The sequence below is a fragment of the Schistocerca serialis genome, chromosome 4, assembly GCF_023864345.2.
Source record: "Schistocerca serialis cubense isolate TAMUIC-IGC-003099 chromosome 4, iqSchSeri2.2, whole genome shotgun sequence".
Classification (NCBI taxonomy): Eukaryota; Metazoa; Arthropoda; class Insecta; order Orthoptera; family Acrididae; genus Schistocerca; species Schistocerca serialis.
Window position 1 is genome coordinate 681,509,730 of NC_064641.1, and position 25,990 is coordinate 681,535,719.

The following is a 25,990-nucleotide window of genomic DNA, read 5'->3' on the forward strand; positions in this document are numbered from 1 at the left end:
ATTTCGGCGACAGAGAAGAGCTGGAAGAAGCGGTTCTCAGGTATCTGTACGGCTTGGCAGCAGATTTTTTTAACTCGGGCATTCAAAAGCTCGTACACCTCATGCAATAATGTATTGACCTCAGTGGCGACTACGTAGAAAAAAAGGTTGAATTCTGAGCTTTCCAAAAATGTACGCATTTATGAAATAAACATCTTTTACACTGAGAAAGAAATTGGGAACCTTATTTTACGGACACCTATCGTAATTTTGTATTCTCGACACACCTGACGCTGTAGATCTAGGAATATTGAATTTCCTAACGATTTCCGAAATGGAATATCCCATGCGTCTCCAGCTAGCGCGTTGAGAGTCTGTTAATTCCAATCGTTTGGCCTAATCACGTCAGACAACTTTTCATACGAATCATCTCAGTGCAAATGACAGCTCCGGCAATGTACGTATTGCCCTTTTATACCTTTTGTACGCAATACTACCGGCGTGCATATATGTGCTATCCCATGAATTTTGTCACCTCATTGTGTAAGTGTCAATGTACTGGTGTAGGTTACAGTAGAAACTACAGCGCCCACCTCGTCCATCTCGGCGAGGTCCCCCGAGATGTCTGCGGCCGGCCCCCGCAGCCAGCGCAGCGCCGCGATGGCGTCCTCGCGGCGACCGCGGCCCAGCAGGTAGAGCGGCGTCTCGGGCGCGAAGAAGAACAGCACCGTGAAGGCGACGGGCACCGCGCCGCACGCCAGGCCCAGCGTCTGCAGCGACACCGCCTTCCCCACCACGTACACGTACAGTATACCTGTTGCAGAACGCACGGGGCCTCAGCCACCACCTCCGTCAGTCCCCACTTTGCACAATAAATTAAGCGCACCCTCTAGTCTTGATAATGGCCTCAATTCACCGACGAAGAGAGGCCATAAGTTATCTCAAGTATGCCATATCCCAGCGGTGGTTTATCATGAACCACATGGGATAAACAATAGCGTCCAGTATCACTCGTCGGTTTTGACCAATCCTAAGGTTGAGGCGTAGCGCCGTATACCGATCCTGCCTTGTAAGCGGTTAAGTGGGAGATGTGTCTCAGAGCTGGATAGTGACAGATGGTGACGCGAGACTGGACGCGCACGTAGTTTATGTATCAGCCGATAGAGGACAATATTGGATAGGGGACTGATTTAGTTTCGATTGTGCCCACTAGGGTGCACTAAAGTAATAGAATGTTTTTCATAAACTGTTCTAGTATTTTCATAAAGTGTTGTTATGTCTTTTTGTGTAGGTAAAATGTTATAAATGTGTTTTAGCAGTATGAATGATGCGTGAGTGTGGTTTAAGGTTAATATGAAGATAATTGTTTAACGAGTTGTGTAGTGGGATTTAGTGTGGGAACATTTCGAAGCAGTATGGATATGGACAAAGGGGATTTTTGTAGAATAGATTTGTAAAGTAACTTTATGGTAAAGGGAAAGTTAATTCAGGTATAAATAACAGTAGGAAATAACTTGATGCATAAACAAAACTTCAGCATATTAGATAATTAGGTCGGTAAAAAGTGCAGTCGTTAGGTTTACTATTTTGCGATTGGTTATTGATGAAAAGCGCGGATTGACGCGGGAGAATGTTGTTTTGCTATTGGCTGTTGAGTAAACTGACCAATGGTAAAGCAATATTCTTCGCGCGCCTTTCTCTGCTAGTAGAGAAGTCTTAGAGTGTTCTAGAGGAGGAGTCGGAGCCCAGCCATGAAACAGTTCGGACGTGTGTAGTAGTAGTTCCGATGGAAACGATAAGTTGCCGGGTCTAGCAGCGTTTCATACATCAAAAGTGTGGTAAAGTGACGGCATAATTATTCCGATGGGTGTGTAGAAATTTCGGAATTTTTAAGTGAATTTTGTGACGAGAAAAGACATAAAATGCGCGTGGAGTAGTGAGCAGGTCGGTGGCTAAAAGCTGTGACTGCATTAGGTACCGACAGACTTAATATTTGGCGAGGATTCTCAGTCAAAAACAATCCGTATTTTTTTAGCTATTACGTTTTCGGGAAATGCAACACCATACACTTGCTAACGTGAGTGAAAGGTATTGTGAGTGACTGTGCTACGACAAGCAGTGATACTTGTTTCACCTAAGTTTCAGGGATATATTAATTAACGACAAAATTTCGTTCCGTGTGAAAACTTTCTCCCGAAACGTAGTTTAGTGACTTTAATTGCAGCCTGGTTCACGTAAAGTAAGTTTCGCTCGGCCTCCCTACTGAAGATATGCTGGGACTATGTTCACAGGTAGGTGCAGGTTCGGCGTAAAGGGACGGAAGGTCCTACACAAACATGACTTGAAATTAGCAATCAATAAGATTACACTTGCCATGACAATAAAAAGATCAGATACAGAATCGTACAAATACATAAAAATAAATATTGAAGATGACGGGACAAACATGGGTAATTGGGGTTTTATAACGGGGACAAACTAAAATCTAGAGTACCTAGCAGTACTGGTGAAATATCAAGAACGAAAGAGCCGGAGAAACACGATATAACACCAAAAATGCAGAAAACTACCAAATGAGCACAAAGCAGTGTAACTGCTATCAAAAATACCATTTGCCCTTTACAGCTCAACATTGAGGACCATTACCGATACATAGTCGAGCGCCGTGCCGAGTGACACAACGTCAGATCACCACAGTTAAACACCAATGCGCGTAGTCCGTGTTTCGGTGGGTGACCGTATGCGCTTTGATATGTTTCTATTTGCCTTCACTGTAGAGGGTAGAGGAGAGATGTTGAATGGAGTCCCTGATAACCATTCTTTGAGCCAAACGCCCTCGGTTCAGTTCCAAACCTCTGTGCAGTGTCGTATGGAAACGTTAAGTTCGGTGGTCCCTTTTGTGCTCTTCAAGACGAATAGACTTTGTACCGTCAACGGGTTTCACCCTCTCCCTTCCCTCATGATGTCCAACACGAACATGACTCACCCATCACCGTCACTTACACTTACGCACACAGCGCTTATACTTCGCGGAAGTAAGGTGCCTAAGGCGCGAAAGATAGGGAAAAGCTTTCCAATTCGGCTGCTGAACCTACCCTTCGGAGTCTCCCAGCTATTCATGGCATACGAGTTTACTGTACAGAAATCCAAAAACAGATAACAGTTGGTTGGGTGATTGATTTATGGAAAGGGACCAAACAGCGAGTTCGTCGGTCCCATTGTATTAGGGAAGGATAGAGGAGAAAGTCGGCCGTGTCCTGTCAAAGGAACAATCCTGGCATTTGCCTGAAGCGATTTAAGGAAACCACGGGAAACCTAAATCAGGATGCCCGGACTGCGCCACTCGCTCTGTCAGATAGCAGAACAGAAAGACAAAAGGAATTAGCACAGCAGGCAAAAATTTTATTTTCGAAAAGGAATTCATTTTTATATAATTCATAGTTCACATAAATTGCAATCAAAGTATTCTCTTGTTACTAGGACTACCAAAGTAATGTCTGTTCTCTGGACGCTTCAAAATTCCATCTAATTAACAAACGACGTCACTTAGCACATCCTGGGTCAAAGCTGACGTGTGATAATGAACATTCAAGTTCACCCATCCCACGGATCTCGTACTGTCACGGGTCAGGGACAGTGCGGAGGCAGGACCATGGCAAGGAAACAGTAAAGAAAGAAGGAAAAGCTGAAAGGATTAAGGATTATATAGAAGGGCTGTGTAAGGGGAATGAACTTGAAGGTAATGCTATAGAAAGGGAAGAGAAAGTACAGTGTACAGAGATGAGGTGGGAGGCATGATACTGCGAGAAGAATTTGACAGACCACTGAAAGACGTAAATCGAGTCAAGGCCCCTGGAGAAGACGACATTCTCTCAGAATTATTGACATCCTCGTAAGAGCCAGCCAGGGCTAAATTATTCTAGCTGGCGTGCTAGATATATGACACACTTAGAGAAGAATGTAATAGTTGCAATCCTAGAAGAGGCAGAGTAAATGTGAGGGAACTACATGGCTTGGATGAAAATTAGTGCCAACACTGCTATAAAACATACCAGACGTTAGTGACAGATGTTCATCCTATTACATGCCCTCAATATAATCGCCTCGCATCTCCAACATGTTTTCCAAGACAGATGGAAGGCGTCGTACAGCGTCAGTGGATTCACCTCTGTCGATGTCTCGCAAGGACCGCCTATGGCGCGAATAATGTCTTCTCTTGTGTTGTAGTACGGGCTACGAAGAGGTTCTTTCATTTTGGTGAACAGGTCGTAATCTCAGAGACTCAGGTCGTAATCTCAGAGACTCGTATCAGGTGAAAACAGTGGATTTTCCAGTAACTCCCACCCCTATACACGCAGGATCTCCAACACGGGGTTCACCGTGTAGTATCGTGCATTGACATGAAGGACGATGGGCTGCAGTGTCTGAATGTGCAGTCACTTTCTTCTCAGCGTGGGACGAGGGTCATGTCGCGAGATATTGCACTAGTAGGCTGCAGTGGGGCGTCTTGTAGGACGCTTGAACTGTCCTCTCGCACTTTCAGAAAGTACACACTCCAGTTGACTCACACAGCCGCCGCCGCTCACTGCACGACGTTAACTGACTAACCTTCTGCTACCAGCAACAAACAGCATGCATTCCATTTGACGTGCATCCATCATGTTACGGCAGTGCTGCACTTTTATCCAACCCTAGTATCAGAATAACAGCTCATGGCTGGAATACACTGACACGAAAGATTTACAGAAGTATGAGAAAATGCTAGATGCCGACCTCGGGGAAGATCGGTTGGTACTGAAACATAATGGTGAATATCCTAATCAACGTTAGACGAGACTGAGCGAAGGTCCGCGTAACTGACGAGTCCAGCAAAATGATAGCACATATCAATGTCACTGGCCAGGGACCCTGAACTGGCAAGCTAGCACTGACAAAAGCACGCGCTGGGTCAGTGCATTCGTGGAATTCCTAGAAGTTTGCTGTCCAAGACTCTACCTGATTACTAACGCTGGGTTCTGACAGAATATACGGGCATTTTAATATCTTATCAACATAAATTTGTAATACTTTCGCCATTATACGAAGGTCGTCCAATAAGTAATAAAACTCCTTTTTTCTGAAAGCAGGCTGATTTTATTCAGGATTCCAGTACACCATTTTATTTCCCAATCTTTTGGCTACAAAGCCCTATTTTTAAACATAATTTCCTTTCAGTGCGAAGGCCTTATGGTACCTAGAGGGCATGTATGCCCTCATGGTACCACTCCACTGGTCGACGTCAGACACAACGTCATGCTGCATGAAGCCGGCCACTGTGGCCGAGCCGTTCTAGGCTCTTCAGTCCGGAACCGCGATGCTGCTACGGTCGCAGGTTCGAATCCTGCCTCGGGCATGGATGTGTGAGATGTCCTTAGGTTAGTTAGGTTTGTTGTTGTTGTGGTCTTCAGTCCTGAGACTGGTTTGATGCAGCTCTCCATGCTACTCTATCCTGTGCAAGCTTCTTCATCTCCCAGTACCTACTGCAACCTACATCCTTCTGAATCTGCTTAGTGTATTCATCTCTTGGTCTCCCCCTATGATTTTTACCCTCCACGCTGCCCTCCAATACTAAATTGGTGATCCCTTGATGCCTCAGAACATGTCCTACCAACCGATCCCTTCTTCTGGTCAAGTTGTGCCACAAACTTCTCTTCTCCCCAATCCTATTCAATACTTCCTCATTAGTTATGTGATCTACCCATCTAATCTTCAGCATTCTTCTGTAGCACCACATTTCAAAAGCTTCTATTCTCTTCTTGTCCAAACTATTTACCGTCCATGTCTCGCTTCCATACATGGCTACACTCCATACAAATACTTTCAGAAATAACTTCCTGACACTTAAATCTATACTCGATGTTAACAAATTTTTCTTCTTCAGAAACGCTTTCCTTGCCATTGCCAGCCTACATTTTATATCCTCTCTACTTCGTCCATCATCAGTTATTTTGCTCCCCAAATAGCAAAACTCCTTTACTACTTTAAGTGTCTCATTTCCTAATCTAATACCCTCAGCATCACCCGACTTAACTCGACTACATTCCATTATCCTCGTTTTGCTTTTGATGATGTTCATCTTATATCCTCCCTTCAAGACACCATCCATTCCGTTCAACTGCTCTTCCAAGTCCTTTGCTGTCTCTGACAGAATTACAATGTCATCGGCGAACCTCAAAGTTTTTATTTCTTCTCCATGGACTTTAATACCTACTCCAATTTTTTCTTTTGTTTCCTTTACTGCTTGCTCAATATAGAGATTGAATAGCATCGGGGAGAGGCTACAACCCTGTCTTACTCCCTTCCCAACGACTGCTTCCCTTTCATGTCCCTCAACTCTTATAACTGCCATCTGGTTTCTGTACAAGTTGTAAATAGCCTTTCGCTCCCTGTATTTTACCCCTGCCACCTTTAGAATTTGAAAGAGAGTATTCCAGTCAACATTGTCAAAAGCTTTCTCTAAGTCTACAAATGCTAGAAACGTAGGTTTGCCTTTCCTTAATTTTTCTTCTAAGATAAGTCGTAAGGTCAGTATTGCCTCACGTGTTCCAGTATTTCTACGGAATCCAAACTGATCTTCCCCGAGGTTGGCTTCTACTAGTTTTTCCATTCGTCTGTAAAGAATTCGTGTTAGTATTTTGCAGCTGTGACTTATTAAACTGATAGTTCGGTAATTTTCACATCTGTCAACACCTGCTTTCTTTGGTATTGGAATTATTATATTCTTCTTGAAGTCTGAGGGTATATCGCCTGTTTCATACATCCTGCTCACCAGATGGTAGAGTTTTGTCAGGACTGGCTCTCCCACGGCCGTCAGTAGTTCCAATGGAATGTTGTCTACTCCGGGGGCCTTGTTTCGACTCAGATCCTTCAGTGCTCTGTTAAACTCTTCACGCAGTATCATATTTCCAATTTCATCTTCATCTACATCCTCTTCCATTTCCATTAAACTTTCCTCAAGAACATCGCCCCTGTATAGACCCTCCATATACTCCTTCCACCTTTCTGCTTTCCCTTCTTTGCTTAGAACTGGGTTTCCATCTGAGCTCTTGATGTTCATACATGTGGTTCTCTTATCTCCAAAGGTCTCTTTAATTTTCCTGTAGGCAGTATCTATCTTACCCCTAGTGAGATAAGCCTCTACATCCTTACATTTGTCATCTAGCCATCCCTGCTTAGCCATTTTGCACTTCCTGTCGATCTCATTTTTGAGACTATTGTATTCCTTTTTGCCTGCTTCATTTACTGCATTTTTATATTTTCTCCTTTCATCAATTAAATTAAATATTTCTTCTGTTACCCAAGGATTTCTACTAACCTTCTTCTTTTTACCTACTTGATCGTCTGCTGCATTCACTACTTCATCCCTCAGAGCTACCCATTCTTCTTCTACTGTATTTGTTTCCCCCATTCCTTTCAATTGTTCCCTTATGCTCTCCCTGAAACTCTGTACAACCTCTGGTTCTTTCAGTTTATCCAGGTCCCATCTCCTTAAATTCCCACCTTTTTGCAGTTTCTTCAGTTTTAATCTACAGGTCATAGCCAATAGATTGTGGTCAGAGTCCACATCTGCCCCTGGAAATGTCTTACAATTTAAAACCTGGTTCCTAAATCTCTGTCTTACCATTATATAATCTATCTGATACCTTTTAGTATCTCCAGGGTTCTTCCATGTATACAACCTTCTATCATGATTCTTAAACCAAGTGTTAGCTATGATTAAGTTGTGCTCTGTGTAAAATTCTATCAGGCGGCTTCCTCTTTCATTTCTTAGCCCCAATCCATATTCACCTGCTACGTTTCCTTCTCTCCCTTTTCCTACACTCGAATTCCAGTCACCCATGACTATTAAATTTTCGTCTCCCTTCACTATCTGAATAATTTCTTTTATTTCATCATACATTTCTTCAATTTCTTCGTCATCTGCAGAGCTAGTTGGCATATAAACTTGTACTACTGTAGTAGGTGTGGGCTTCGTATCTATCTTGGCCACAATAATGCGTTCACTATGCTGTTTGTAGTAGCTTACCCGCATTCCTATTTTCCTATTCATTATTAAACCTACTCCTGCATTACCCCTATTTGACTTTGTATTTATAACTCTGTAGTCACCTGACCAGAAGTCTTGTTCCTCCTGCCACCGAACTTCACTAATTCCCACAATATCTAACTTTAACCTATCCATTTCCCTTTTTAAATTTTCTAACCTACCTGCCCGATTAAGGGATCTGACATTCCACGCTCCGATCCGTAGAACGACAGTTTTCTTTCTCCTGATAACGACATCCTCTTGAGTAGTCCCCGCCCGGAGATCCGAATGGGGGACTATTTTACCTCCGGAATACTTTACCCAAGAGGACGCCATCATCATTTAATCATACAGTAAAGCTGCATGCCCTCGGGAAAAATTACGGCCGTAGTTTCCCCTTGCTTTCAGCCGTTCGCAGTACCAGCACAGCAAGGCCGTTTTGGTTATTGTTACAATGCCAGATCAGTCAATCATTCAGACTGTTGCCCTTGCAACTACTGAAAAGGCTGCTGCCCCTCTTCAGGAACCACACGTTTGTCTGGCCTCTCAACAGACACCCCTCCGTTGTGGTTGTACCTACGGTACGGCTATCTGTATCGCTGAGGCACGCAAGCCTCCCCACCAACGGCAAGGTCCATGGTTCATGGGGAAGGTTTAACTGGTTTTAAGTCTAGGGGACTGATGACCTCAGATGTTAAGTCCCATAGTGATTTGAACCATTTGAACCATTTCTTACTGCATGAATTACCTCCCCATCATCCACATTCTGCTTCCCGCGAAGCGCATGCTTCATTGGGCCAACCAGATGAAGTCTGAAGGTGCGAGGTCCAGTCTGTACGGTGGATGACGAAGAACAGTCAGTAAAGTTTCGTGAGCTCCTCGCGGGTGCGCAGACTTGCGTGAGACCTGGCGTTGTCACGGAGAAGGAGACGTTCGTTTGCACTTTCGATGTTGCGCTTCTTAGGAGACGGAGTACCACCTCGACGACAGCACCCGGGTAATGCATATTCTGAAGAACAGCGGTTAAGTACATATGACAGATGCTATAAAATGCTTGACTGAAGCGCTCCTGGTACGCGACGAGCCTTAGTGATGGCAACCAAGACCCTGTGGCGGCACAGGGCGGCGTGCATATTACGCGTCCCACCCATCGATGCCTGATCCATTGAGAGGACACGAGACATCGTACGCCGAATTCGAGCTGTGAGTAGACGTGTGAAGATTTTCATATCACAGTTCAACAAAATGGTCGGTAGTCCATAATAGGTGGTCCTCCTTGAGGTTTACGCCTTGGGATGATGATACTTTCCACAAAGGAAGTCGGAAGTTGCATCTCTGGTGTCATGAGCTCTTGACATATAGTCGTCCAATAGTGCATCAACAGCCTCTAGAATATCCTATAAAACTACAAGGGTAAGCTGCCCGGTCCTGATTACTTCTTGGGTGCCCCTTTTCCTACTGCATCCAACAAGATCTTTTTTTCAACTCGGTACACGAATATATAAACTGCTGAAAACAAGATCTTTCATAGAGTTTCTGTCTTGTTTTTTACTATAGATTACATCTATTTCAGCATTTCACTAATACCGGCACAAAATAAGTTAAATGTTAGTTCATTCATCCATGTTACAAACGGTGCGAAAATTTCCTTTTAAGCCCAGCCAAACACCATTACTAAAACGTCACAACACCATTACTAAAATTAATTTTTTTGGAGAAATCCCTGAGCCCTTTGAAATGAAGACAGGGGTCTGGCAAAGAGACAGGTTATCCCCAATTCTCTTCAATATTGTTTCGGAGAAAATAATGAAAACGTGGAAGGAGGCTCTGAAGTTGAAAGGAATAAGACGAATGCACCTTAGAAAGGAAAGATACCACCTGAAATCGAGTCTTTACCTTTTGCAGATGACCTTTCGTTCTTAACCAGAAACTGGAATCATGCGCAAATAATGCTGTTGCGACCGTTTTAATAGCAGCTCTGTGTTGTCTACAAGCTGCTGTCGCCTCTGACATACTCGCGTCAACTGATGAAATTACACTCACATCACTTTAGTCATGCCTGCCATCTTCGAGCCTCCGGTGACACCTCTGCACAACGCTGTCGCCTCCCAGCATTCTTATTGCATCTTTGAATCGCTCTAAAAATATCATGAGCTCTTTCGCAATGTTGTTATCGTAAACAATAAGTTTTTCAGTGACGCCTCAGTTCGGGTGCAGTTGCATGATTTTGTCGCACTGCGGTACTACGTACTGTGTCATTCTAAACACGCTATTACACTTTCTCTCCGTTTCTTGATTCAAGCTTCTCTTCACCGAGTTCACGTCACCAGTTTCTTTCATGAAACAGGCACTACCCTTAACAGTCACTGCAAGCCCATTTATCACATAATCGTCATCCAACATGTGTTTAAGGACTGTGTTCTAAGCACGTGTAATGCATGCATAATGCTGGAAGGATTGTAGTACCTTTCATACAGAATATTATAACCGCCGCCCTACTATCGATGTAACCCCGTCGAGGTGATAGCAGCGTTACCTGACGAAGAATGACTGTCAGCCAAACACACCCACGGTGCATGTAATATCAGTGAGCGTGCTGTCCATGTGTAGAATGGGGGAAGTGCGCGATCTGAGTTTGACCGAGGGCAGATTGTGATGGCCCGGAGGCTCGGCACGGGAATTTCGAAAACTGCACGAGTTTTCAGGTGTTCGAGGAGTGCTGTGGTGAGTTTCTTCAACACATAGCAAAACCGACGTGGAACCACGTCCTGACGTCGTTTGATTGGGCGGCCACCCCTCGTTACAGATACCGAACATCGTAGACTAGGCAGACTGGTAAAACAGGACAGGCGGCGAACTGTGCCGGAACTAACATCAGACTTCGATACTGGGCAGAGTAAGAGAGTGTCTGAATAAACAGTAAGCCGGGCAGTACTAACGATGGGCCTCCGCAGTCGACGACTCACGCATTTTCCAATCTTAACACCACGATATCGAAAACAACTACTGAAATTGTCTCGTGACCATTGGCACTGGACGTTGGCGCAGTGGCAGAGCGTTATCTGGTTTCATGACTACCGATACATTCCTCATGATGGTGATGGGAGAACGCGAGTCTGTCGCCTACCAGGGAACAGCTCCTTGACACCTGTACTGTGGGACGGAGAAAAGCTGGTGGCGGCTCCATTGTGCTCTGGGGAACACTCACGTGGGCATCCATGGGTCCAGTGGAGCTCCGTAGTAGGCGCCATGACACCAAGGAGTACCTTATACTGGTTCTAGATGATCATGTTTCCCGATGTCAGTGGCAGTTTTCAACAAGATAATACCCCATGTCACAAGGCCAGGAGTGTGACGGAGTTGCCCGAGGAACACAGTGGTGAGTTCCAATTGATGTACTGACCCCCAAACTCGCCAGATCTGAAGCCGATAGAACACATCTGGGACGTGTTTGAACGTGGAGTGAGAGGTCATCGCTCTCCTTCCCGGAATTTACGGGAATTAGGTGACTTACGTGTGCAGATGTGGTGCCAACTTCCTCCCGTGACCTAACAAGACCTCATCGCTTCCATGCCATGATGCGTCACCACTATTATCTGAGCCGTGGCTGCTCATATCGATAGTGCCACTCTGGTGGTTTATCTTTCCTGCCACGGTCAGGGCGGTAAGCAGCGCCCTCTGGGGCCTACCCGAGGAGTAACGGGGCGAGGTCCTGTGGGGGGTGTGCTCCGGGACGTGGTGGATGACGGTTGTCGGGTTGGCGCAGCGAGTGTGGGTCCGGACCTATCGCATGGAGATATACAAGTTGGCTCTGAACGGAAGGCGCCGTACCAAGCAGCGGGAAGCGGGCGTCCTGTAATTTGTGTGAAGGAGTAATGATTTTTGCATTGGATGTTCCAGTGGTTCTCGAGAGTTGCGGTGGCTGCTTGCGGAGAAGAGAATTGGTAAGAGCTTGCGTCTACGCTCTTTTCCGTACGATGTTGCTGCCTGTCGTTATAAACGGGTGAAAATCAGGCGCTTGTATTGACTATACGGGAACTGGTGATGCAAAATTACATTTGTGATTGAGTCTCACTGGTACTGTGACAATTTAGAGGCGAAAACTGTGGCGGTTTCATTAGGTCTGGTTCTTTGCTGTGCAACTAAGGGAGTCAGTTATTTGGGGTAACTGAGGGAGCACCATTATGTTGGTCTAAGTGATACGTTCTCCACGTTTTGTCTATGGCTTTGCGAATCGAAATCGTGGGGGAGTTCACGTGTGAGTAATTTGCTATTGTATTGATGGTTATGTTGTAAAGACTCTTCGCTGGTGTGTTAAATCACGCGCTGATTTGTAGCCAGTCTAAGCAGAAGTTACCATTGATAATTGCTTACGTGCTACGGTCCTTCTGATTGGCGTTGTTTGTCTTTTGATTGTGGGTGCGCTCACGTTTAAAAAAAAAATTACGGCTACTATTCATAAGGGCTGTCTAGTAAGGAAATTGCATAAGCTTTTATCATATGCTGGTCTGTTTGTCTATCACATTGGCTTTTTATGCAGTAACTGAAGGAATGTGTATGGTGGTTCAAGATTGTAGGCTGACTAGTATTTGAACTGGTGTTGAGGTTAAGGGCGAGATCAGCATCCCACAAACCCGCACGCTGCGCGTGGTTAAATGTTCCGCTATTGGGGAGCCGGTTCTCTGTTCTTGGATTTTGTAAGGATACGTGATGAGTGCATCGCTGTAGTTTTTCGCGTGCTAAATTGCGGGATGACGGTGCCGTCCTACGGCTAGACTTGTGATGTATTTTTTATGTTGAAAGGGAAGTAACTGTACCAAGCTTAAGAGAGCTTTTAGTTTGTTTTAGATCTATACATGGAATGATGTTGATATTTTGTCGATTGCGGCAATAACTTCCTGTGTGGGGAGAACCTCTGAGGGACTTGTATTGTACTGTTGCAGTGCAGTCCATCTGAAACGTGCTGCTTAAAACTTGGGACTGCAGCTCTCTGATGTTATATATTACTGTTTAATCTTAAATGTCTTGGATGTAATATGGTTGTTGAGGATTATGTAATTAATTTTGATCGCTGGTTCCTTAAAGGAAGTATTTCGATTTAAAAAATGTGCTCCGTCAGAGCCTATTTAAATATGATTTTAACTTATCATTCAAATTTTTTAGTCTTGCTTTCTTAATAAGCTTTCAGTCTAATGATTGCTACTTGCCTGTTTAAATATTTGAGTGACTTAAAGGAAAAGAATATTATTTTGCAATTTGTACTGATTGTTCCTTTTGGGTAATTCCTGACTTAAGTGTTCAGTAAATAAGTATCTAGTCAACGGTGATGCACTGTTCTATTGCTAGCCTACCCCTTCCGCTCCACAGCCTATAGAGCTGCTTTGTGTCAAATTGTGTTCAGAACACCCCTCTGACCTGACACCTCATTGCCAAAGGTAAACATAACGGCTATTAGGTAGCTGGTCTTAATGTAGTGGCTGATCAGTGTATCTTTTCAAAACGCTGGGGATACACTCTTAACAATCTGAATAATATTCCCTCAATGTTGTCCTCAATAAATTCGCCATTTATTTTTTTCTTCTCAGAAAAGTGAGTTGTCACCAATATGAGGCAACAGATGCAGCATGTCCAGCTTGTTTAGGCAATTCTCCGAAAGGACCGTCCCGCCACTCGAAAGGCCATAATTTGACCCCTTTCAAAGTCGCTCAGTTGGCCGTAGGAAGAACGAGTGCGCCCCCATGGTAAGGTTGCCTGCTTGCTTCACACGTTCGCTCCACACTGAACCTTCTGGTTTTGAGGATTCACTATTAAAGGCTAGACACAGAAACAATTATCAGTACATCTACTACCCCCCCCTCCGACCCCTCCCATGTGGTATAAGCCGTCATGAGTACAAAATCGACGGTATGTTTCCAGGTTGTACTGGTTCTTTATTTACGTGACCATTACGGCACTCCAACCCCAGTTCTCGATACCGGTAATATCGTACGACTTATTTTGTGACAATATTCACATTTGGTTTTATTAATGTATAGGTACTCCGATGTGTCGATATATTACAGTGATATGGTTCTTGTGTGTATTCATTTCTGTGAGACTGTCATAATCTTTGACTTACTTGTAATCGTTCTGGCGCGAATGCACACAGAGCAGTCTTTGTTTCACTTTGCAGAAGGTAAGTTATTTCGCTTTGTAAAAGAACAGTCAAGTCTTGTGTTTGGTTAAAGTGGAAATTAAATATATGAAGATTGATACAAAACTGTTTGTTGATGATGTGACAATTAAGAAGTATATGTGAATTTACATGAAGTTCAATAAAAATGTGGATCGTGAATACCAAGTCAAAAATTATTTCTACCATACCATTGTTCTGATGTGGGATTGTTTGATCATTAAGAATCTCCTGAAAAACGCATATGTTAGGTCTTCAAATATTGCTAAAATACAGATCTGGACCTTCTAGCAGTCAAAGTGGAATGACCCTAGAATCAACAAGATGAGCCATAACAACTTCGACGAAATCTACGTGGGAATCCATTCAAGATAAGTGCCAAAATTAATGACTTTTTTAGAGTGACTGCATTATTTCCATTCTGACGATACTATCCACAGTCAATAACTTTGTTGTTGCCCGATAAAGCGAACACATGCTGCGTGAGCAACATTATTAATCTGATTTCTAACCTACTTTGCAAGTGGTGGTATTGTTAGAAGGTGTACTGATTTCTCTTCCGGCACTGTACATTGGGCTGTTCCTAGGTTTCAGTTGTAGAGGCGTCCTTGAATTGGTCCTTGTCTCTTACGTTTCTTATTGAGCAGGTGGTTAACAAGCGTTTATGTTGCTCCATGAACACGCCAAGGTACACTGCGGTATCAGCGGCCTGTTCCACAGGGTGAGTAGCATGTCTGTGTGAACCTGCTGTCTCCTCCTGGTCATATTTCTGTGGCGGAAAAGTGCCGTCTGAGTTTTGGTTGGATTAGATCTGATCCATCATTTTGTCATACGTGTGTGCAGTTTGTGGAGGTATGTAGTAGTCTTACGCTGTATGTCTTTGTTCAAAATGTGTGTGAAATCTTATGGGACTTAGCTGCTAAGGTCATCAGTCCCTAAGCTTACACATTACTTAACCTAAATTATCCGAAGGACAAACACACACACCCATGCCCGAGGGAGGACTCGATCCTCCACCGGGACCAGCCGCACAGTCCGTGACTGCAGCGCCTTAGACCGCTCGGCTAATCCCGCGGCTGTGTCTCTTTGCGTTGGGAACAGTGTGCCAGTACGCGGTATCGTCCGCGTATAGCGCGACTGTTTCGTCACGTGTCGTCGTGGTGGGATGTCTGCTGTATGCAGCCCATACAGTGACGGGGAGAGGATGCCTCCTTGTGGGTCGTCGGGTGGGTAGGGTTCAGTATTTACTCCTGGATGGTGCCAGGCTTAAATGCTAGACCTGATCCGCCCAAGCACCTGTCTCAGGGAGCACCTTAAGGAGACAGCGAGTCACCCCGGCGAAATATCGGGCGAGAACGTTGTGAACAGCCGGCCAGTTGAAGACTGTCCAACGTAGGCTATTGTGCTCACCACAGGTGAGGAGGAGCTGGAAGAAGACCCCGAGCGCGCCTCTAATCTGCTTCTCGGCGATCTCGCCCGTGTAGATGGGCACGGCCCCGCAGAAGGCGCCGCCGCAGAAGCCGGTGAGGACGCGGCCGGCGAGCAGCATGGGCAGCGCGCGGCCGAAGGCGACGAGCGCCCAGCCGACGGCGCAGGGTGGGCCCAGCGCCAGCATGACGGGCCGCCGCCCCCAGCGGCCCACCGTGAGCGCCGTCACCAGCATGGCCGGCACGGCCGCCAGCGGCGTCACCCCCGCCACCCACGACACCTCCTCCACAGCCAGGCCCAGTTCGCCGCTCAGGTGCTCCGACGCCGGCGACGACCAGCCCAGCGCAGAGCCGAACGTCCACGGGCCCAGCGCCGCTGGCCGGAGAGAACGATGCAGTCGTTAGCGATTCAAAAAAAATGGTTCAAGTGGCTCTGAGCACTATGGGACTTAACATATGAGGTCATCAGTCCCCTAGACATAGAACTACGTAAACCTAACTAACCTAAGGACATCACACACATCCATGGCCGAAGCAGGATTCGAACCTGCGACCGTAGCAGCCGCTTGGTTCCGGACTGAAGCGCCTAGAACCGCTCGGCCACCGCGGCCGGCCGTTTGGGATTCATTCCAGTGCTTCTGGGCAGCGTTAACTGTGGTACGAAAACAAGATAAAAAAGCGAGCACGGTGGAAATTTCTCAGCTTGGCTAATTAACGCTTTCGCTTTTGTGGACACGTATACACGTTTTGTTACGCCATGTCACAGGTGTTGTGAAGGTGTATACGCCTGCCGTTTGGGTTTTCCCATGAGAGATATGTAAAAAGGCAGAATGCGTCGCTGTGGCCGGCAACGCCTATATAAGACAAGAGTCTGGCGCAGTTGTTAGATCACCTGCTGCTGCTACAATGGCGGATTATAAGTATTTAAGTGAGTTTTGAAAGTGGTGTTACAGTCGGCGCACGAACGATGGGACACAGCGTCTCCTAGATACCGATGAAGCTTACATTCTTCCGTACGACAATTTCACGAGTGTATCGTGAATATCAGGACTCCGGTAAAAAATCAATCTCTCACATCGCTGCGGCAGGAAAAATATCCTGCAAGAACGGGAACAACGACCACTGAAGAGAGTCGTTCAACGTGACGCAAGTGCAACCCTTCCGCACATTGCTGTAGATTTCAATGCTGGGCCATCAACAAGTGTCAGCGTGTGAACCATTCAACGAAACTTCGTCCATATGAGCTTTCGGAAGCGAAGGCCCTCTCGTGTACTCTTGATGACTGCACGACACAAAGCCTTACGTCTCGCCTAGGCCCATCAACACCGACATCTTAATGCTGAAGACTGGAAACATGTTGCCTGGTTGGACGAGTCTCGTTTCAGATTGTATCCTGCGGGTGAGCGTGTACGGGTATGGAGACAACCTCATGAATCCATGAACCCCGCACGTCAGCAGGGGACTGTTCAAGGAATAATCAATAATTCAAGAATAGTCTTAATCGCATTTATTATTGTTATAATACGCCAACCGGTTTCAACCCGACGTAGGGGTCATCTTCTGGGCGTTTACACCATTGGTCGACTGCTGGTGGTGTCACTCCTGTCTACATAACGGCAGGAAACTATCGCTGTCGGTTTGAAACCGGTTGGCGATATTATAACAATAATAAATGTGATTAAGACTGTTCTTGAATTATTGATGAATCATACCAATCGCTGCTTCTCTCCACAACCATGTTGTCCAAAAAAGACTGTTCAAGGAGACCAATGACCTCAGCAGTTTGGTCCCTTAGGAATTCACACACATTTGAAAATTTGGCTGTTCAAGCTGGTGGCGGCTCTATAATGGCGTGGGGCGTGTGCAGTTGGAGTGATATGGGACCACTGATACGCCTAGATACGACTCTGACAGCTGACACGTACGTAAGCATCCTGTCTGATCACATGCATCCATTCGTGTCCGTCGTGTTGCGGCACTTCTGCCTATTAACCTCTCCGCTACTATGGACACGTATAAACGACTCGCTACGCCATTCCCAAGGTGTTGTGAACGCGCTTATTTGCGTCGTTTGGGTTTTCTCACAGTGCTATGAACGTCTGAATACGTCCTGAGCCTGCTGCAGACTAGTTACTTCATATCTCGGTGAATAAAAGAGATTCGAGTATTTATCACACATTACATGCTATCATCTGCAGGAAACTTCATTTTCGATATCTGGAACAGTTTGTGAGGTATGACGACTGTTATGACCACATGATTCGCAATGCGCAAGGCCGTGAATCACTTGTCATGTGTGACCATTCTTCAAATATAAAACTCAATAAATAAGATATCCTTCTGCTCTCAGTTTTAAATAATATTTATGTATGCTATCTACATTTCATTCCCTGCAATGTATGAGTTAAAATCAACCATACGCAAGGTTTTCACAATATGTGTTTACGTCTGCGAACTGTTTAAAATTTCGTGCAATGTTTTACTTAATATGATTCAGCGCAGGAAATATGACGGATAACGAAAATAAATTCAGTTCTTTATCGAATCATGATATCAGAATGTAAGACGTGCAAAAATGAAACTTTTTATTTAATAGTTTTCCAAAAATCAAATGATAAGTATTTCATATGAGCCGGAATGCAATCCCTCAGCACAGCCCATGTTCCACTTAATTTGATTCACTGCAGTAGGTATAACGGATAACGGAAATAAATTCGGTTCTTTATCCAGTGAAGATCTAATAATTTTCGAAAAATCGGATAATATCATATCTGTCGTAAAGCCGCCCCTCAGCACTTGCACCAGCATTTGAGGAGGAGTACAGCCACAACAAAAGCATGGAATGCAAAGAGCTTGTCCGTATCGGCGAAAGGGTTAACATACAACGGAGGAAAAGGCAACTATTACACCTGAAAAAATCTTCACCAAATGCTACCAAACTGATATTCTAGTATTCCCAGCTCTTTAGCGAGATCTACCAATGTTTCCTCGTTTTGTTTACAATATGCGAGGCCTCCATTAGCCGAGTCTCATATCCACTACTTCTGAGGATACACAGTGGGGACGGCCAAGATCTCAGCTCGCGTGTAGTACTCGTGCACACGTGCCAATCCCTCTCACCCACGTGTGCACTTCGTCCTCTACCATGCTACGCTATCTGACAAGGGCTGTACGAACTTCCCCTCGGAGATTTGATTCGTATTGAAAGGGAATGTAGGGCACGAATAATACTTTAACAGATGTAAACAAGAAAACGCAACTGTCCACCGTTTTTCGAGAAAATCGAATCAGAAAGTTTTAGACGTGCTTACATATTTTGCATTGTCGGTGACATTCAAGCAGTCCCTCGTCGAGTGAGAACCTAGGTTCAGAACGATCTCCCAGTCACCCGCCCTCCCGGTGCGAAGAACTTTTATCGTTTACCCCACGCAACCATACGGAGATACATCATCCAGACGTTAACCGCAGAACGGTTCGGGGGTGCATTCACGCACCCATTACACCATCGAACATGTCTGCACTCTGGTACGTCGTTGTAAACGGCAATCTACCGACCAATCGTCGTTTTCATCAAATAGGACTGGCTGCTTCGCCACTTTACTCTGACTGCCAACTCGACGACACCGGCGAACATCATCTTACGTACCCCCTGAACCGGGACATTTGGCTTCTCTTTCAACGCGTCGTGGGCTGTTACTTCTGCGCCAAGCCAACGACGCTTACCCCGGAGTTTCTGTTGTTACCTCAGACTATACACTATCCTCTTGTGAAACATCACGCACTCATCTACCTTCGAGGACAGGTTTTAGAATACCTCTTTCACAATGGTCCACATACCGTCCTCGAGTTCTGGAATCGGGTTGTGATCGCGCACATTATGCTCACGCGGTCACCCCACTGCCGACAGACCTACGCAGGACACCTCTAAAGCTTTTTTCTTGACCCTACCCCCTTCCCCAGTCGCACACTTTGGATATGCCCTGTCTCCCATTATCATGACGCACCTTCCACGGTAATTTTCACCAGCATATACAAGCCAACAAACGAATATAATAAATCCTCCATTCATGATTGTTGGGATCTCCTATCCCTCATTCCTAAAGCCCTTAAGAATTGACGCTCGAATAATTGCCTCTTTTATTTATCTTAGTTTTCTTACGTGGGGAGTAGTTTTAGCTGTATCTAGAATGGCAACGCCTAAGGAGGGATAAGTTTAGTTTGTTTGGTAGAGTCTCAACTGGCGGTGCCCCGTACGGTTAATCCTGCTTTCTTTGTTTTGTTTTTTTAGGTACCCTTAAAGCACCAAACAAACGTCACTAAAAAAGACCGAGTAAGCGCGTACTTTCTATGCACGAGAACTTTCTATCAAATGAGTAAAGTCATTTCACTTGTATAATTTTATTTACATTTCTGACAAATGTAGTACGTAATCTATGAATGCCTGTATGAATGATCACAGAAATATAGAAAATAATAATTATTGCGACATACACCACGTGTGGTGAACGCCGAATTTTTCAATGTGTACGATTTTTCAACGTGTCTACTGCAAAATAAACATGCTTCTTTTTCACAAACGGTGCTGGTCATCACACAATTGAGCGGCGTACCACACATATCGAAGCCCATCACCAGATATTGGTACGGATTACTCATGGTGTACGATTGATTCAACTTTTATGGAGTCTTCTCCAGAAGCTCTCTATTCTGTTCGATAAAGTAAGTGTAATTTCGTAGTCCTTTTATAAGGTTCTTCGTCAGTCAGCGGAGTACATTTACGAGGAATTACTGTAGTACTGCAACGTTGGCATAATAACGTGGAAATGACAAAAAGGCACCGGTAGTCAGATTCGATACAGGGACCTCAGGTCGTTGGTACGTCCCATGTAAGTGCCACCCGACGTGGCCGAGCGGTTCTAGACGCTTCAGTCTGGAACCGCGCGACCGCTACGTGACTTATCTCGGCCATATCGCGTGAACGTTCTGCATAAAGCTGGTTTTGCTCAGCAGAGCCACCATTTAAGTGTTGAATCATATGCACGTTGACGCCGTTCCCATTGACGTTCTGTGTCTTCAGCCTCCGAGAAAGAGTTTTCATCTCATAGGTGGGTAACATTGAGACTACGTGGGCCCCCTGTTGCGTCATGCCTTTTGTCTTGGCAGAGCGATGGTTCATCTAAGTCTGGTGACCTTATGTCACAGCTCAGCCTCAATCATCGCCATGCATAGCCCACGCGACACTTACATCCGGTCTTGTCGACCAGCTGAATGGCTTGTAAGGATGTATTTCCGCAGCTGTCACCATGTTTCACTTCCCAGGTGTCACGCATTGCGAGGTCCTGGACTAACACTTGTAAAGCCGGACAGGGGACGAAATGTGGTCACTGATCATCGGGCCGCAGAGTGCATTTAATGTCACCGTCGATTATGTAATTATGCAGTGTTGCTTCCTCTGTGTAAAAGTTGTTCGTGTCTTTTCGTTGAGCCAGACGGTGCACAAACATTTACCAAGCGGACAACTCCTATGGTAAGGGCAATGCTATGGGTTAATGGTAAGTAGTCCACATGTTCCGCTACTACTCTTTCACATAACAGTATGGTTGTCCATATCTTGCAGCATTTGGATCTTTACCGGTGTGCTAACACCATTGATGGTAACAGTACCAATTCGATAGGCGTGGGACACCGTATCTGCTGTGCGCTGCTAGAACGTCACACACCAATAAATCGACTGGCAATGGAACATTCTTCCCAGAATGGGACCACAATACACCACCTCATGGGACGCCGTGAAAGAGGTTCCCTCCCGACTGATTGTTCGTGGGAGCCAGTGACCGAAAGGCCACCTCTCGCCAGTCTGGTCCATTTCTCATGCCTCATTCCCCATTGAATTGATGGGGACGCTCGTTGTTGACAGGCATTCGTCTCTACTACTGACAGATAGGACGCCATCCTGTTGCATAGTCGTCTCCATCGCTTCTCCTATAGGTTGTGCCCCCCCCCCCCCCCTTGGGCTGTAGCGAGCGCAGATGCTGTGTGTGTGACTTATCCTTGCCAGCCAATGGAAACAAATTGTAATCATTCCCACTGTCTTGTTTGTCACCACATTTGCGGCTCCTTCCGCTTCCTTTGCGACCATTGATTTCATAGCCGCGCCTCCACGTCTGCAGAGGAATGCTCTTCAGTGCGATAATCTTCCGGAACCACTTCCACACTCCACACCCACATTCCCGTCGACTTGCGTAAACGATAACCGTCAGGGGATCGACGAATGAGTCTTTTGCAAGCCGCCCCTTCTGTAAGTTTGGCGTATACGAGGCTGGACGCTATGAACAGGCTCCCGTGGATCTAGATTCACCCGATCAAGCATTAAGCGTTCGATTTCGTGAGCTTTCGGTCTTGTGTATTGTGCTTGGAACGCTACGATCGTCGCCTAACGGCAAGAAAGAGTCATCTCGATATGTGATAATCAATACACCGACGGAGTGCGGTCGTAGTGCTAGGCACGTCCCAGCCGCTACAGCGCCGAAGACGTACTGTACTTGCTCAGCCACGGTCTCCTTGGATCCTAGCGACTGCACAGAGTATGCGAGCACCCCTAAATTTTCAAGCTCGATTTTCTCGAAAACTGTTGACAGCTGCGTCTTCCTGTTTACATATGTTGAAGTTCTATCGTTCCTTCCACACCCTGTCAGTAGGAATCATATCGGTGATGGGACGTTTATACTCTGCACTTGTGAGCGGGAAGAGGAGGAAACCGAGGGTGGGGGAGGGGGGGGGGGAGGGGGACTGTGAAAGCGTAGCATGCTTTATTTCAGACTTCGTACATCCCAACAACACAGAGCATAAACAAAATAAACCTTCAGTATTATTTAATTATTTTTGGACCGTTGAAGACACAACAAAATTTATGTCTGTGACAGACTGTCGACATACGGACATATCAAACTCTCGTAGATCTTCGTCATTCAGGTTTCAACGGTGCATTTATTTTCAAAGAATATTCTTAAGAATTTATTTTATTTACTAGCGATTCATCAAGAACATTAACACATTCAATCACACTATGTAACCGTGGAAGTAGTTGCCAGGGAGTAACTGATGAAATCATAACCAAATTGTTTTAACAAATGGGAATTTTATTCACTTTACTAGTGCCTAAAAGCATTTTTTAAAAGAAACAGATTTAAAATTATAATCAGAAAGCACCCTCTAAATATCAAGTTACAATTTATTCAGAGACAGAAAGAAACAAGTCTTGACTTATGAGCTTTAGGACAGAGAACCTTCCCGCTCCCTTTTGACACGGCCGTAGGTATGACCGCTCACAACAGCCTCTGAAAGACTACACTGGTGCAAATCTGCAACACACCAGATTACTTTAAACTAAAAGTTTTAACAACTTACACAAGCACACAAACTATGCACCCCCGTGGGAGGGATGGAAATGGTACAAAACAGAAAAAAAATATATTAATTTTGCCACAGAAGGTGCAACTTGATTTTAACTTCTAAGAAAGTCTTACGGTGAAAGGGTCGAAACTTTATATACTAAAATGATCATTTAAATAAAAGCGCATGAAATGCAATCTTATATAAAATTCTACAGGGTTGGCCAAACAGACACCACCTCTCAAGAACACAGACACCACCTCTCAAGATGATAGGCAAGATCAAAACATGTTTCAGGAATTTGGCCGTTACACTCCAAGCAATAAAATCGTTAACACACCAAATCCGACCAACATGACAGAGGCAGCTCCGAACGACAGACAGACACTAACTGCCTAACAAATGCAGACGAGAGACAGACGAACAAGCTGGGGACGAGAGACTGACCAAGAAAACAAGTAGAATTTCACAAGAGTAAATCACACAATATATAACCAATCACTTAACTTCTAGTAAACTGCGATTTCTCGAGAAGACCTGGAGCAGCACCCCCAAATCGCTCTCCCGAACCGTCCGCTGCCAGCCGCTTCAACGGACGCAGGAAGGCGCGCTGATCTCCCGTCTCACGGCGTCGCAGCTCGCACCGGCCAGACCGATGTCGTGCGTTGACTCCTGTTGCTCTCGTGTCGACCGGTAAGCCACTACCCCTCGCTATACGCCGCGGCCCACTGGACTGACGTGGCGATCTCACATGCGACGACGCTCAAGACGGACAAGTCATCTTGACCAACCGATCGATCCAAGCGCCAATGACCATTGCCTGAGCGAACTCGAGCAGACTGGCGGCCTAACGCGCAAACTCAGATGCAGGAACTAAGCCCCGACCGGGCGACCACTCGCTGAGTCCTCTTACTGGCGGAGTGGAAAGACTCTCACTTTGCCGGCTTTGAAGGTTGATCCGAACGACCGACATACTAGCACTCCGGATGACAGACACTAACTGCCTAACAAATGCGGACGAGAGACAGACTAGCAACTGGTGATGCGAGACTGTCCCAGACTGACCAACTGACGAGCTGATAGCGCCCCTTAATTGCACATGAACAGGCAATCTTTCCCCTTTCCCACCAGAGGGAGACACCAAAGCTGTGATTGCCACAGCGGCGCCGCCGCCAGAAACGGAGGGCGACTGCTTCACACTACGCGCTGCGGGGCACTCTTCAAAACAGCAATTTTTACCACAGCTCAACGTTGTCATGCAGTCATGATTTATTTAGTTCTATAAGCGAAAAGCCTTTCACACACATATATTGATCGAAACATGGCATCACGTTTGCCAACCGTTGTACGCAGACTTGGAACCTCTTCCCAGGAAAACCATGTAGAACTCCCGAACACTTATAACCTAAAGGATTTTGTCTTTTAAACGGCACATACACTGTAAAGTGCAAATACACGTGCAAGTGAAGTGAAAAATCATCTCGGAAAGACGTCACAGACAGATGTATGATTAGCGATGTCCTCAAACATTTACAAAGGTATTCCCGAAATTCTTTCAGTGCCACAACGGAGTGTTCAAAATTCACGATTTCTTTAAAGCTAGTGAACTCAGTGAAAAGGACGGTGTTCCCTGTCAGAAGTTGACTCTTCCACAAAGAGTATTTTTCTTAATGCACCCACTTTCTCCATCAAATCAGAAGTAAGTTGCTTGTTGTCCTGCAATATCTTACCAAGGGCACTCAGCAATCAGTTCTATTTAAAATTCTAGATCTGCAAAACATTCTGGAAATTCAAAGTTTCGTTTTCGCTTTCCTTTTTCCTTCATATATTCAACAACACTGTGTCTTAAACCGGAAACTTGTTCTAGGCATGTCCTTTGACTTAGCCAATGTACGTTTCAGTAATATATATCGTCCCCATATGCTCCGCACATTTCCATCATACACTGTTGCTACTGACACCCTAATAACGGGTGAGACATCAGAAAATATACTAATTGCACTACTCAAGTAGAAGGGCAAAGCAGGTTCTCGCCCACATTTGACATCAAATTGATAATAAATTAATGATTTGATCAATAAATTACCCCAACACCTCAAAAGTCAAGTGTTTTCCTCAGCTAGTACGTGGACCCTACATCCTCCCCCATCCCATTATCCACCCCCACTCCTGGAAGTGATTGAAAATAGAAATTTTGACAAGAGCTTGAAAACATGGGGGGAAATACAAATTTTTTGGCGGGAATAACAGATTTTATGTGTTCGCCTTGAGGTTCTGATACCGACTAACCCATTTCACAACACCATCACCAGACACCATTGTTCCCCCCCCCCCCCACTAAACTCTCCAACACTACCCTACTCCCCCACTTCCTGTCTCCTCTACCATTTGTGAGGAAGCTTCAGTCCATGCTGAGCTGCTGGATAGGACCGATGTAAGGTTTTTTTATATTTAGTGTAGAATACTGATTATTTAAACAATTTGAGTTGGGCAGGGGTTGTTGCCATTGATTGAGCACTACACAGTAGCGCTGTCCAGTTTTGTCAATAACTGTTGGATGTGAGTAATAACAAAATACCTGTTTACTGTCCGCCACATCCCAAACGTACATGAGCCTGCAGAGTTAGGTTTCACTCAGAATACATCCCTATACAATCATTCCTATCGGTTCTCGCCAAATTAGTGGGCTGATGCTTTGAGAATACAAATGGGAATCCCTGGAATGAAGATGATGTTCTTTTTGAGGAACACTATTGCGAACTGATGTTTCAAGCTGACCGCAGAAGCATTCTACTGCTACCAACATACGTTTCGCATAAGGAGCATGAAGATAAGACACGAGAAATTAGCAGTCATAGGAAGGCATATAGGTATTTTTCCCTCGCTCCATTTGCGAGTGAAATGGGATGGGGAAAGACAAGTACTGCTACAGGGCACCCTCCGCCACACGTCATA

The 25,990-nt window shown here is 45.3% G+C and overlaps 1 protein-coding gene across 1 annotated transcript in view; it reads right to left on the reverse strand.

Moving 5' to 3' along the window:
• The window catches only part of LOC126474688 (facilitated trehalose transporter Tret1-like), a 158,628-nt gene that overhangs the window by 35,754 nt on the left and 96,884 nt on the right, over positions 1 to 25,990 (reverse strand). Inside the window, exons 2-4 of the mRNA XM_050102166.1 lie at positions 15,627 to 16,019; positions 665 to 793; positions 573 to 634 (exon numbers count right to left, since the gene is read on the reverse strand). Of these exons, the coding sequence (XP_049958123.1) occupies positions 573 to 634; positions 665 to 793; positions 15,627 to 16,019 (584 nt within the window). The remainder of the gene's footprint in view (positions 1 to 572; positions 635 to 664; positions 794 to 15,626; positions 16,020 to 25,990) is intronic.